Source organism: Castor canadensis, chromosome 9 (genome assembly GCF_047511655.1).
Source record: "Castor canadensis chromosome 9, mCasCan1.hap1v2, whole genome shotgun sequence".
Classification (NCBI taxonomy): Eukaryota; Metazoa; Chordata; class Mammalia; order Rodentia; family Castoridae; genus Castor; species Castor canadensis.
In genome coordinates, this window is record NC_133394.1 from 144,207,128 (window position 1) to 144,222,404 (window position 15,277).

Here is a 15,277-nt window from a genome sequence, read left to right on the forward strand (position 1 = left end):
TTACTTCTGTGATATAAATGTACTGCTAGTAAAACAAATAATGTTTTAGCTCCTTCATGAGCAAAATTATTTTTATGTGATTTCTAAGAAATTCCTCCTTTCACATCTTTCTGTTTTCATACAGGTCCTCATGCCGATACCGCCAGTGGATGCCAGAATTTGCAGTGTGGTTTTCGAGCCTGCTGCCGCTCTGGCGAATGATCCTTGACTTCTGACCTTTGTCTACTTTATTTAGCAGAGCAGGCTTCCTTTCATGCACTTTACTTATAGAATATTTCTGTGTTAACCATCCCTTTTTGAGTGTGTCTTGTTTTGGCCTTATTTCTTACAACCTCAGAAATCTTAATTTACCAGTGAATTGTACAGTGTTGTTTTTCTTGCAAAATATATTTTTGTTTTAGAAAGGGGTTAGGTCATTTCATAAGGGTGAGAACAGTCATACTGGATTTCTTTTAAATGAAACGCTTTGAAAATACTGTCACTAATACCATGACATTTAAAGTATTTTTTAGATTATTTTGAGTTCTAAAGTTAGTGGGGATATTGGTTCTCTTTATATATAAACACTGTACTAAGCTTTGCAGATCTTTTCAGATATAATTTCTGAAGTTTTATTTTCAAAGACTGCACATTTTGGAAACTAATCTCTTTTCCCTAACATTTTCTTTAGTTGAACAAATTCTCAGAGGGCCAATTCAAATATACTCACATGTAAGATTCTTTAAGATTGTAGAATAAATTGGCTTCTTGATGTTAGCTCAGTGAGCTAGCAAAGCACCAGTCTGTATTTGCTTTCTTCCAAGACCCCTGGTTTCCACTGCTGCCCTTGAATGTCAAATTTGGGAGGGATTTTTAAAAATTCCACAGTTGTTTGAAGAAGTGTATAAATAAAATCTACTTTGAGGACTTTACCGAGTAACATCCTTTGTGTTGTGATTTTATTAGAAATTTCAATTCACGTTTACTTTGTTGTAAAATATTTTGTCTTTTCAGCCTCTAAAATCATGACCCTGCCAAAGAAACAGTTTTAGATACATCATTGAGCATTACTGAGCTGAATTGTCTTTTTGAAATTAAATTGTTCGTAGTCAAAATTTGAATCTGTAATCTGTAAGTTTTAATCTTCATTGCTTTGTGGAAAGATCAGGTGAGTGAGAACTACCTTTCAGAAAGGCACATATTGAGTCAATTTTGTATAGTTTTATCCTACACTGAAGAAAACAGTTGGTGTCATGCCATCTTTTAACAGTACATACAGGTACAGCTGTGGAGCAGGAGTAATGTTGTAGTCTGTGTCTTTGTGGTCCCAAGTATTTTTTGCTTGCTTGTTTGGCGGAGAATAGTAGGAGAGATTTAAATTACTGCTGGGCAAATTGTAGTTCAGGCTAAGAGAAACTCTTCAGAAGAAGGAAAAGTCATCTGATGGGAATTTCAATAAGGAGAATCCACAAATGCTTTTTAATTCAACTAATACTTGAAATAAGCACTTCAATTCAAAGATGATCAACTCTATAGGGAGGGTATCTGTTGACTTGTTCTGAGGGTTCTCTCTTAATTTTGATTCCATTGTTTGAATAACATTTGCAAAATAGAAGAACCCTACAAGTTTGTTTTTGTTGGGCAGGACAACTGTATAAGCAGATCATCTTACCTTTTTGAGTTTGTTATTTCTGAAGTTTAAGTAATTCATATCTTTTGTGGGCAGGACTATACCTAGCCCTAAGCCTGAAGAAAAGAACAATTTCTTCATTCTTTTAGAGAACATAAAGGAAATCTAAGCATAGTGACTAAAGCAAAAGTTTTATTTTATAGGGTTGACTGTTGCATAGTTACTGTGTTTTTTATTTAAGTATTTAATAAAATTTACTTGAAAAGTTGATGTCAGGAACTATTTTGAGAAAACAAACTGAGAATTCTTACGGGGTGAGTCTTATTCTTCATCTTTTATTAAAGTGAATTGCAAGGTAAAATTGTGCATCTATAATAATGGCCTGAGTCATCAAAGGAAAACTAAGGTTTATCCCTCATGTAATCAGAAAATACCATTTTTAAGGGAGATTTTTTTGATAATTCTTATGAGTAGAAAGTGGTGATTAAGTATGTTTCAGAACTTTGCTTAGTTGTTATCCTCATAAATTAACTCTGAGCAGCTACTTTCCCCAGAGGTTCTAAATAATTGAGCTGCCTTTTTTTCCCCCGTCTCTTAGTTTTACTGTCTTTGATATTAGCAAAGTGTTTGGGTAGTATTGAACCAGAGTGGGTTCAATATGTCAGCATATTGTCATGTTGAAACTCACTGTTTTCTGCCTCCACCCCTCTTACTCCCCACCCACAGTTGCATGAGTTCATGGCATAATCCACACTTAGTTTTTATATGTCACACTCTTTTAAATTATTAGATTAAGGTGATAGTTAATGTTTAGTGAAACACTGTATACTTGGTTTTAATCTATCTTAGATTTTGTGATTATTTTGCTTTTGAAAATAAAATGAAGCAGCTGTGTAAATTGCCTAATTGTACCTGACAAACATTACGTGTTGAGTGCCAGGCAGTGAAGTGCTTTACATACACTAGCCAGGTTAATCACACAGTGTATGAAATGGATGATGTGATCATTCTCATCTTCTGTATGGGGAAACTAAATATCAGAGGCTAACTTACATACTCAAGATGACCCAGGTAGTAAGTGGCAGAACTAGAATTTATCTTGAGTTCATGTTCTTAACCAGTATGCTACACTGTCTCTGTGTTGTTATAGTGGTGATTGTTATGGGTCAGTCATGGACCTCTCCCTTAAAAGAGTTCATCCTGGAGGTAGCGCATGCATGTCAACACATAATTGCAATGTAACTTGATAAAGGAATGCATAAGAGAAACAAAGGGGACAGTTGTTCCTTAACTTGGTCCCCTCCATTTTAGATGATTATATTTTTTTCCTTTTAAAGTGGGAACTACTTTAGTATTCTCAGCTAAAAGCGTTTGTCTCATAGGCAGTAGGCAGCAAAAGGAGATGTTTGTGGTTGCTACGGTTTACTGAAGAGAGGGGTGCAGTTGGCATGTATGGGGTGTTGTTGAACATCTTGAGCTGTGTAGGTTAGCCTTTCACAACATGTAATCAGCTAGTCCCTCAATGGCAGTAGTGCTGCTGTGGAGAAATCCTGCTTTACATATTTCTGTCTCTGTTTTAATCCTTTTTAATGGCTTGGTATGATGGAATGTGTTTGTCTTCATTTGGGTTTCTGTAAAAATACTATAGCCTGCATGGCTTAGACAATATCTACTTCTCACAGTTGTGGAGGCTGGGAACTCTAAGGTAAACCCAAGTTCCAGTGTGGACAGTCTTTCTGGTTTGCGGATGGCCATGTTGTTGTATACATTCTCACATGGCGGAGAGAGGGGGTGTGGAGAAAGAAAAGAGAGAGCAAGCTCTTTCCCATCTCTTACAGAGTTACTAAAGCCATCAAACACCACATAGGGATGGCCTAATTACTTCAAAAAGGCTTCATCCAAATGTCATCACATTAGAGATAAGGGTCTCAAAATGTGAATTGCCAGGGGTGGGGTAAGGAAGTGTGGGGGAAAACCACTAATACTGAGTCTAGAACAGTGTCTAAGAACTACTTCCCTTTTTTGCTGAATACTTAATAAACTCATTGTCTTCTTCAAATAGTGTATTACTATTTCCTATATGTTAACATTTATGAGACACTCAGCATTAAAAAAGTGTGATACTGCAAATTTGTTCAGAAAAGTTTTAAAGTATTATTTTAGTGGGTCTTAAAAGTATGTTTGATATTCTGCTGGATATGCAGAGCTCAAATAGAAAGTAAACAAATACAAAGGCATAGAGACCTAATGCTGATAGTGTACCCTACTGTGGGTAGTCTCAATTGAATTCAGGGTCAAAGTGGCAGAGACGAGAGAATATTAAATAAAAGCACTTATTTTTACACAGAGAACAGATAATGATAATTTCATTATTCAAAAATATTTTCTCCTGGTTTTATCAGCGTAATTTAAAAATACACTTACAGTCTAATTGTTTTTACATAACAAAAAGAAAAAACGTTACCTGTTGCGTATAAGAGAGGCAACATAGATCCAAACAGACAAAACGTTTTTGGGATATGGGTGGATATATACAGCTAAAGCAAATTCAACGTTAGGAACGTCAATATTATGTACTCCGGTGCTATACACAGCTTCAATTAAAGGTTTCACTTCAGAGTAAGGCATGTGAAGGGGAAATCCAGAGAACTGAGGAAAAAGAACCCATTTGTAGCCATTAGTGAAGTTCAAAGATAATATATTTTCCCCTATGTAAATTATATAATTCTGAATATAGTAAGTCTTCTGGATTGTGAGATCATTTTGTTGTTTTTCCATTCAGCTATATGGAAAATATATTCTCTATTCAGAAAATGAAGAGGGACTTAATACCTATTTTGTTTTAGTTGCTAGCATACCAGAATATAAGATACCTATTGGTCATCTAGTTTTTCTCATTGTTCCCTCTTCCTGATACCCTCTAGTATGCATAATAACCCATATTATTCCACAGACCTAGGTTAAGCTAAACTGTGCATTTCACTCCGGCCACAAAAATTAATTCACAAGAATAGGCTTGTGATCAAAATGATTCTCAGGAAACTTGCTAGGAATAGTGGCATACAGATGCCCTTACTTTGAACAGTATGTGTGCAGATGTGCGTCCTGGACCTGCTCTAGCAGTTGCTTTCATGAGTAAAGTCAGCCTCAGCACAATGTCGTGACATTAATTTAAGTAAGACAATGAATTTACTGTGGCTTAAATTTTCTGTTGCTTGAATTGAAAACATCTTGAGAATTTCTCCTGAGTTTCACTCAGTAACTCATCCATTTTGACCATTACACTTATTTAACCAAAAAGTTACTGTCTTAGTTATTTACTAAACTGCCTTCTAGGTTTTATTACCCAGCTATAGGATATGGACACAGCATTACAAACAGGGAGTAGAGAGGGTATATTGTCTATTAGTGTGAATTTTTCTTAGCTGTAAACAGCAATAATTATAAAACCATACCCTTTAAAAAACCGGTCTGGAGTGTTTATTTTCACCTTTATGTACAGTTGAGTCTAATATGAGTTAGCCAGATATTTTAATTTTACTTAATATGCTATTAAATAATATTTCATAACAATTTCAGAAATAATGTTCTTAGGATCCTATTACAAAAATGGTGGTATTTTCATTTTATAGAGGCATTTTGTTATTTAGTGTAGATTATTCACTGAGATTTAAAACTTTCAGTCACATTTTTTAGTCTATGCTTCATATATGTACTCAAAAAGGAGCCATGTAGATATTTTGATTCCAAAAACTCATTATTGGGTAATTTCCAGTTTCTAATGAGGCCATCCACAGGGTTAGTGTATGGGCCATTGTGCTTACCCGGTAGTCTCCTAGCTGTTTCACCAGTTCTGCTCTGTGGTCATCTTGTACATCTTCTCCCTGACTTCTTTCCAGCAGGGGCAAGAAATGACGCAGAGTGGAGGTACAGTACCGATTCCACCGAGTCAGGTGGCGTGGCCTCCAGTCCATGATTTTTTCTTTTAGTATTTTTTCAACCCTGTTCATAAAAGATGAACTTAGTATTTTGGTGATTTGACTTTTCCCGTGTTTAAAAATATATATACTTTGTATGCAGTGGGGATTCAAGTAATTATAAGACTACATTTTTGTTAGTGTTGTCATTCACCACACAACTTACTAACATGGGCTAGTTCCTGGGGATTCAAAAGTTAACACAAGTGATCCTTGCTCTTAAGGATTGTGTATGCATTGGGATGGGAAATAGAACTAAAGGTAGAAATAGGGTCTTTTATGGCTCATAACAGAAGCTTGAAAAATAACCCAGAAGAGAGAGTCCTGAATGACTTAAGGACTAGTTAAATTGAATACATTTAGCAAAACATTTATATTACAAAATATTTATCGTATACAGATAAACTAGACATAGGCATAAAGAGGTTTATGTTGGAAGCCTCAAATATTGGCTTCCAAATAAAAACTATTGAGTGTCTCATACAGATTTTCTTCTCCAGTGACTTTTATTCATGAATATAGATTTTTTTCTAAATTGCCTTAAAACTGCCCTTAAGATACTAGCCACCATTGCATCTGAATTTTTAATATGTATTGCGTTCATTGGATCTGAAACGTAAAGAATGAGGGGAAAAGAGCTAACATTTGTTAAGCTATTACTTACCAGGTGCCATGCCAACTAAGCCTTTATACATTTCTGGTGAGTCCTAAAAAGCCTGTGAGGTAGGGGATACTGTTTGGGGAACAATTTGAGGTAAGGTAAGAGAGAGAGGCAAGGGAACTGGGATTCAAATTGAAGCACTGCTGACTCTAAAGCCTCCTGTCCATCCTCTAATACACAAATTTAGAGATGTGGCCAGCTTCCCATTGCTCAGTAGCTGTAGTATTGCTTGTTATGGTGGTCATTGAGCACATCTTTGTTTTGGGCTTCAAGAAGGTCTAAGCAAGAAAGTTTGGAAGAACTGCACTATAATACTGGATAAATAAATGACTTGAGTCTTAACAAAATAGGATGCTGAGCTATTGGAAAAAACACGAGGATTGTTTAGAGATCAGTTGTTCTAGATGGGGGTCCCAGAAAGTCTTTATGGAGCAATTGGGAGTAAATTGGTGTTTTCTAGTAATAATGTCTTAAAAGGGGTCACATTTAATCTTGTGTACTCTGACACGTTCATACTATTTGACTCATTAGAAATGGCACACAGGCTTTTGAAATACAAAAGATTTATATGGTCCCAGAAGCCCCATTTAACACTTAACAATAATGTAGACCACACTGGACCTCAGTTTCCATATTTGTGAAACTGAGTAAGTTCTATTTTATAGGCTTAGTTGAGTTACAGGGACTCATAGGCTCTAACTGGCCTTTTCTATGAATCCAATTCATTTCTAAAAGCCACTAATTCAACAAAAGAGGCATATTTAAGCAGAGGATTATGTGTCCCCTCAACAAAACCCATAATAACATGATGTTAAGCTCTAATCTGAGATAAAGTCTTTGGAGAACTACATGTTCCCAGGGTTCTCCTGTTTGTCCTGCACCATGTTAATGGGAAAGCCACAGTTGAGCCATGGGATTTAGAGATCACATCTGAACTTGGTATCTGTAGACATGAATTAAAGTTTAATTGCCCTAGTTATTTCATATTGATCCAAGATGAGAGTTGTTTAAAGTTTGTACTACATTTCTAGTGATGGATTACATATGGATTTGTGAGTATTGTGTTACCTGTCTTGTAGCTCAGCTGCAGCTGCTTTGTCTGTGCGTTGATAAATTAACTCTTCAGGCTGTAAAAGGGAAAATTATTCAGAAATGCTAGAAATCACCTACACTTAATTTGAAAAAGTTGTGATTTTCTTTTCTAAGTTTATTTTTTTAAAGTAATTCAGACCTTGAATAAGAGAATAGTATAAGGGATGCCAGTGAACCCATGACTCAAATATAGATAAAGCATCAGCTATAAATTACAGTTTTTTCTACTTCTTTTTCAGTTTCATTTCCCTTCTCTTATCACAGAAGTGATTATGACCTGAGTTTGTTTTGCAACACTCCTTGAACATATATGAGTACTTAGTATTTCAGGCACCTTCACAGGTGATAGGATAGGACTACAGCCATGAATCGCTCTTGGTGTTTACATTGTGGTAAGTGAAGACAGGCAAATTAACAGGATGTGTTTATGGTTTTACTACAGATGTAGGTACTGCTAGTTAAACATGTGTTTTGCATATTTTCTAATTTTTTTTGATGGTACTGGGATTTTAATTAAGGTCTTCACATCTTGCTAGGCAGGCATTCTACTGTTTGAGCATGGCTCCAGTCCTTTTTTGCTCAAATTGTTTAGGAGTTAGAGACTGCCTTTTTCCTGAGTCAACTTGGACCGTGATCCTGCTACACTTCTACTGTAACTGGGATGACAGGCACGCACCACCATGCCATGCTTTTTTTCTTTGAAATGAGGTCTTACAAAGTTTTGATCAGGCTGGCCTCTCTTGATCTTATACTCCACATAGCTTGGGATGACAGGTGCACACTATTGGATGAAGTGGAGTCTTTACAAAGATTTTGCCTTCTTGTTTGTGGCCTCTAACCACAGTCTTCCTGATCTCATTGTCCCAAGAACTAGGATTATAGGAATGAGCCACTGGCAGCTAGTGATGTTTTCTAAATTTTAATAGTTTCATTTTATGAGCATGTGACTTGTTTTTTCTTACTTAATGTTATATTAGGGACAATAGTAAACATTTCTAAGAGAGCTTCCTGAGACTAATTTATGTTGACTCATTAAATTATTAGAAAATACCGCATTTTATACGTATCATTTCCAACTTTTATGCTATCTTCAAACCATGTTTGAACATGGACACTGCTTTTCAAAGCTTTTTTTGAAAGGTTTGTGGTATAGTAAAAATGTATTTTACATTACAAACCCATAACATACGTAAACCTAGTTATCAAGTGAAAAAAAAGTTTTAGTAAATAGTGGTCCTACTACTTAACATTTTTGGTCAGGATTCTCTAAGTTATTTTTATGAGCCTTTAGTAGATTATACTTGCAGTTTGACTTCTTACTTCATTAGCAGTGATGAAGTCAGTGTAGTGAATTGAAACTAAAATATGTTTAATTGTTTTGAATGCTATTTCATCCAAATCATTGTTGTTTTCACCTGAATTATTTAAATAGCCTCCTAACTGAAGACTTTACCTTCTTTGTCTAGATACAAAATAGCAAAGAAAAATCCTGTAAAATGAATTCCTCTGCTCAAAGTACTCCAGTAGTTTCCTTGCCCACCTGAGAATCAAAAACATGTCTAAAATGTATATACCGGTTCTTTTGCATTTGTGTAAATTGTTTTTTTGTGTAAATTTGGCTCAATAATGTTTAAAAATACTGTTCTAAATTAAATACTTAGGAATAGAATAAGGACCAAGTAATACTTAGTTGCTTAATATAATTTCTATCCCTTACTTTCTTTGTGCACATTTACTTACTAATGAAAGAATCATACCTGAACACTGGAAAGGCCAGGATATGGAAGGCTTCTTGAAAAAAATGATTTCCATAGCTTGGGCTTGGTGACATCAAAATTTATCCTTAGTGGAGAATCATATGATTGGATATTAAACCAAATCTATAAAAGATAAAACTATATTACCATGTATCTTAGCAGACATACCCATAGATGTGTATATTGTATGTATGATATAGAGGGAGGCAGTAGGGAAGATAAGTGTCCACACAGGCTGCACGATTGTCATCACTTTTTTAATTTTTAAAATGTGTATGCATTTTATCAGTGGCATCATAAAGTTGTCATTGGCCCTTTTTTCATATTTAATATCTGAAGTTGGGGTGCACCATAGTGTTGATTATAGATTTGGTGAAATAAGGTAGTTACTGATTATAAGAAACATTTTTTGGAAAAGACAGTCAAGACCCCTCCTTTTCTAGGCTAGACTTCCCTGTCCTTGCGCTTTCCATTCTCCTAATTGAGTTGGCTGTCCACCTCTTTGTTTCCACTGTACTCTACAGTGTCTGTGATAGCATTGTCTTGTTGAGGCAGTGAAGCATACTGGCTCCAGAATCAGTCCATTTGTGTTTGACTTTAATTCACATTTACTGACTGTAACCTTGGATTTTGTAACTTCTGTGTGTCTCAGTTTCCTCCTCTATAAAACTGGGATAAAAAATAGTAAACTACCTCAATAAGGTCAAAGAGTTTCAATGAGTTAATTCATCTATACTTCTTAGAATAACTCCTGGTATACAGTAACTGCTTAATAGTTGTTTGCTCTTATGATTACTACTTACCATTATTTATAATTGCCATCTGTGTCCTCATTAGATTGTTAAATTACTGCCTGAAGACATTTACCATATTCCTTATTTACCATATTATTTGTAGCATCTAGCATAGCTCCTGGAATATAGTCATCTCATTGGATAACCGTGTGAAAGGCATATTTATCCACATGACACAGTTAAACAAGTGTTCAATCAAGTATCCATGCAACATATTGTAATCATTGGGGATAAAGTAGTGAATGAAGCAGAGTCTCTATCCTCACAGAGTTCTAATGAGATGATACAGCGCACAAATCAACAAATGAATATGTGAAATTCAGATGACATTGCTTGATGTAGAATGTTTCATCCTTCTTCCTTTCCTATAAGCATACCTTTCTTAGGTCACTTAGTTACTTTCTTAGGTCAGTTCCTTCCACTAAAAGGGACAGAACATATTTCCCTCACCCTTGACTTCTGGCCAGTAGACTGGAATAGAAGTGTCAGTGTGCAACTTACAAGTCTAAGCTTAAGATGTTATATGTTCCTGCTTGCCCTCTTGTGCCTTTGCCATTGTCATTGCCCCAAGTCCCAGAGTAAACCCACCAGAAGTGGAGTTGCCCCATCAAATCTGCAGGTCTACAGTGAGAAGCAGAGCTGCTGTAGAACCCCACAGCTGCCTAGCCTTGATTACCAGATCCCTGCTCACTGACTCACAGATGCATGAGAGTAAATGTTTAAGCCATTTAGTTTGGGAGTGGCCTTTTTTTCTTTCTTTTGTGGTGCTTCAGGGCATACACCTCAAGCCACTCCACCAGCCCTATTTTGTGCTGGACTTTTTTGAGATAGAGTCTTGTGAACCGTTTGTCCAAGCTGGCGTTGAACCTCAATCTTCCTGATCTCTGCCTCCTGAGTAATTAGGAATACAGGCGTAAGCCACTGGTGCCCGGCTTGGGGGTGGGTTTTTACTATGTTTACTGAAGCAGTAGCTAACTGTAAGGGCTATGGAGAAAAGTAACAGGCAGGACCAGATGAAATTTTAACATGGGCAGGGAAGTTCTCTCTGCAAAAGTGACAAAGGATCAGAAATGCAAGATGTGAGGGAAAAAATTTATGAACATGTCCTTTACACAGAAAAAGCAGCAAATGCAGAGTGTTTCATGAGTATCAAGGAATAAAAAGTGGCTGTAAAGGCATGAAAAAGTTGAAGAAAGCAGGTAAGACATGGCAGCAGAGGAAGGGGCAGGGCGGGGTGTTGGATCATGGAGGCCTCAAGGGCCATTTTAAAGATTTAGGCTTTGATTCTTAAGTGAGCGAAGAAACTGCTGGAGTATGTTGAGCAGAGGAGTGACATAATTGGCCTTCCATTTTAACTTTTGAGTCTAAACAAGAGGATGGGGCAAGTGAAGTACCAGTTTGATGTAATGATGAAAATTCAACGTCAAGAAGTATAATCAGGTACCAGTACATCAAATAGTGAACTGAATTTGAGATTTTATTTAGTTGGATATTTACAGTAATGTAGGGAGAACAAATAATGGCGGGATGGGAAACAGAAGAGATAAGATTTACATAATTTGGTATCTCTTAAGTAGCATTAAATTAGACGGAAGTAAGGGAGAGGAAAAATCAAGGACAATTCTGGGACTTGAATCTGGATAAATGGCATCCATAGAAATAGGAAGCTTGGAGAAGGAGCTGGATTTGGAGGCTAAGGAGAAAAGACTTGAAACTTGGATGTGCTGAGTTCAAAATTTTGATACAGCACCTGGGTGTTTAGCAAAACAGTTGAAAGTTCAGGACTCAAAAGATTCTAGCACTGAGTAATTAGAACTTCTCTGCCAGGATTAACTAAATAGAATCATAATAATAATAGATGTGGTCCTGGGAGAAACCAAAATATAGAGTCTTTAGGAACATCTACTTTTAAGGGGTGGGAAGAAGTGAAAGAAACATATTACTGCAGAAAATGAAAACCAAAGAGTTCTTTATCAGCAAACTGGGAAAGGGGAAAGTGTTTTATCATGAAGGGATTAGCTGTGTTACGTGTCATGGAAAAGGGGAGAAGAGTGAGCAATGAGATAAGTCACTGGATATACTTACTCATTAGCAAGATAATCAGACTAATTTCTGTAGTGTGATCGGGAAAGAGGAACTAGATTGTAGTGAGTAAGGTTTAAGTGTACTGTTACAAGTGGAAACAGGAGATATATGTAGTATCTGAAGAATTCTGGAAGGAAAGGAAAAGTGGACAATGGTAGTTCAGGTGTATCCAGGTTGGAAGAAGCATATATGAGGATGGTTGAACTCTTGAGCGTGCAAACAGGTAAGAAGGAACATGGGGGCAAGTGAGATTTCTTAGTGGAGCTGGGTCTTGCAGTGGAAGTGGAAACACAAACAGGTTAGAAGGAAGGAAACTTAGTTCTTGGAAAAGGAGTGAAAGAGGAGAAAGACTGCCCATCCAAAGAGGTGGTGTGGTAAAATAGAGGTCAGCTCAGGTTGAAAGTGCTAGGCCAACACAGCCAGGATGCAGACCTCTCCTGCGAAGTTGAAATTTAGAGCAGGGTTAGAACAGCTGCCACAGAGAGGCACAACATCACAAGCCTCTGTTACCATTTGTAGAAGTGGGAAAGAGGGTTCTTTCTTCCTCACAGAATGCTGGCTCTACGAGAATTAGTCAACCATGCAGTACTTGTCTTGAGGCCTAATAATAATTTTGAAAGAAAATGGAGTTCTCTATGTATAAAGGGTGTTTCAATGTCTGTGATCCTGCTTGATGACTAATAACTTTGAAGTGATCTTCTAAACCTAGAGGCAGTTAAGCACATCATTTACAATTATGATAATGACTTTAAAACAATTTACATGACAGTAGTGCTCCACAGCACTTTTCCCATTTGTAATAGAAAGTAGCTGCCATCTGCTGAACACCTATGAAAGACAGGTACAAAATACCAGATTTTATAATCATTTCTGTTTATTTTAAAAGTGTTTTCATACTGTGTAAAATATCTATGTACACGTAAATACATGTAATTCATAAAAATACATACGTTGGTGTTGCATGTGTAACACTTTCTACTACAGATGCTCAAAGTTAAGAGATGAGTAAGATGATGATTATAAAAACAACTGGCCAATAAGTAAGGTTGTTACTGTGTGTTAAGTGCTTTATAGCAATTATCTTTCTTACTTCTCACAACCATTCAACAAAGCAGTAACTTTACAATGACTTTACTATTACCTCCATTTTTTTTTTTTTACCAAGGAAGAACCTAAGGGTGTGAGAGATTAGGAAACTTGCTCAAGCCCACACAGCTAGTAAATGATGAAGAAGCTGGAGTTTACCCCTTAACTCATGTGTTTACTACTTTACATAGCAGCCTTCACATTAATATCAAACAGCTCCCCAGACTGGGTGCAGCCAGTCACTTGAGGCTGTTGCAGGTCAGTTGGTACCTGGGAATCTCCTTTTAAAAAAGAAAGGAAGAAACCTAATCGTCTCAAGTGATGCATTTGCTTCTTTCAGTTCTCAAAACACTATGAATTATTCATTATAAGCTGTTTTAGAAGAGAAAACTGAGGATAGAGCCAGTATAGAAATTCATGTCCTATGAATCTAAATATTTTTATTTTATTCTGCTCCTCTGCAGGTCTGGTGATTAACTCAACCAAAAGCTTTACTTAGGACTATTTAGGTGACTAATTCTGCTACAGTGCTTGCCAATACATTTAACTGTTACATGTATGCATATCTATATACTTTTTTGATACATAAAATATTTAAATAAATTGGTCAGATTAAAATAACAATCAACCAATCATGTTTCAGATGAAATGGTAATACTCACATTGTCAGGACTGATTAAACAGCCTACACTTTTCAAGGGACAGAATGTATCAAATTGCCCGTAAAAATGCCCACTGCAGGGATTCCATATTAAATAATGATTTTTTTCCCAAGTTAGCACATAGGCAGTTGGACCCTGAAGAGAAATAGTCATTGAAAACAGTATCCAATTAGTTATGCAATTAAAGCCAGTAGTATTTGCCTAAACAATTCAGTATTTTAGTTGGACGTCTTACTTATAAAATCTCATAGTTAATGTGGAAAATTAGTATGAGCATTCATTTATTCAGGAGTTATTTCACTTGATGCTTACAATAGCTTTGGAGTTGGGAAGTGACTTGCTTAGGGTCTCATGGCTACTGAGGAGTGGACACAGAAGACTGAACAAATACCTATGACTTCCTTGCCCCATCTTTTCCTTACATCAGGCAGCAAATCATGCTATCTAATTCTAAGAATTCTTAGAGCGTCATACCCTCTTTGAAACTTTCTTTGGACAAACTGCTATCCATGTGAATTTCCTAGCCTTGTATCCATGATTAACTCATAGTGCCCCAAATGTGGAGATATTGCTGTATACTGGGAAATAAGATTCTGACAGTTACTAAGTCTATAATTCAATAAAAATAGCAATATAGTATGAAAAAACAGCTGCCAACACTCTTTTCTTTCTTCCTGTTTTTATCTGGCTTGCTCCCCTTTGCCTCCCAGGTCAATAGTAGACATTGGTAGAAGTAGTAGACATGTAAGAAGAGATCGCTAGCCTTACCACATCTCTGAATCCCCTTCACTCTTTAGGATGAAGAACCTTAGGTCACCAAGGAAATCAGAGTGCTTGGGAACATGAATGTGGTAAGACTCATACTGAAAAGACAGAGCTAAACAGACCTTTGTGTGGTAAAGGGTTCAGGTTTTCCAAGAAACAATCCAAAATACTGTGTAACCCTGAGTATCTCATTAAACCACTTCATGTCGTGTATATTTTTGTCTGCTTGTCACAGCATCTCTAGACCATTTCCTAGTAATTCAGAGGCTGTAATGAGAACATCCTGTCCATGATCTGGGTTAGACAACCCCACACTCCTCTGTGAAAGCCAGACATGTGGTCTTACCTCAGGAATAGCACTGCCCATCACCAACCAGGCTTTCTTACCCAGGGACAGAAAATAATTACATAACAATACTGCATGCTCTTCTTCATCTCCTGCCAGGAGATCAAGAAATTGCTGACAAAAAAAAAAAAATGTTGTATTTATTGGCTGCTTCAATCTGGATTTGCCATGCAAGATTTTTATGAGTCAGTTGAGATTAGTGCCTTAAAGTATAATACCTATTTTTCAAGTCTTTTCCCACATTTCAATACTATGCTGATAATTTTTGATGTGTTTTCTCTTACACTGATGATGATGTCGATTTGTAAAATCAATAATCAGTATAACAGTGGAGTGTGGGAGACAAATTTCTAAAGTTTAGTTTTCATTTTGAATGTGTATGTGGTAACTTACTATGTGCTAAGCATTCTTTAAAGAACATTTAACCCTAGAACAGCTTTTTG

General features: G+C 36.4%; 2 protein-coding genes across 9 annotated transcripts in view; one reads left to right on the forward strand and one right to left on the reverse strand.

Annotated features, from left to right (window-relative positions):
- Nucleotides 1-919, forward strand: part of Fbxl5 (F-box and leucine rich repeat protein 5) — a 48,829-nt gene extending 47,910 nt beyond the window's left edge. Inside the window, exon 11 of the mRNA XM_020171638.2 lies at nucleotides 125-919. Coding sequence (XP_020027227.1) covers nucleotides 125-201 — 77 coding nt within the window. The 3' untranslated portion in view covers nucleotides 202-919. The remainder of the gene's footprint in view (nucleotides 1-124) is intronic.
- Nucleotides 630-15,277, reverse strand: part of Cc2d2a (coiled-coil and C2 domain containing 2A) — a 99,655-nt gene continuing 85,007 nt past the window's right edge. For 5 of the 8 annotated variants that reach the window (XM_020171637.2, XM_074042580.1, XM_074042583.1 and 2 more), the window contains 6 exons: nucleotides 14,835-14,948; nucleotides 13,724-13,858; nucleotides 9,097-9,219; nucleotides 7,316-7,374; nucleotides 5,434-5,611; nucleotides 630-4,258 (listed from right to left, as the gene is read on the reverse strand). In XM_020171637.2, coding sequence (XP_020027226.2) covers nucleotides 4,070-4,258; nucleotides 5,434-5,611; nucleotides 7,316-7,374; nucleotides 9,097-9,219; nucleotides 13,724-13,858; nucleotides 14,835-14,948 — 798 coding nt within the window. In that variant the 3' untranslated portion in view covers nucleotides 630-4,069. Of the gene's footprint in view, nucleotides 4,259-5,433; nucleotides 5,612-7,315; nucleotides 7,375-9,096; nucleotides 9,220-13,723; nucleotides 14,949-15,277 lie in introns of those variants that run through there. The other 3 variants (XM_074042581.1, XM_074042584.1, XM_074042585.1) reach the window with 3 other exon arrangements.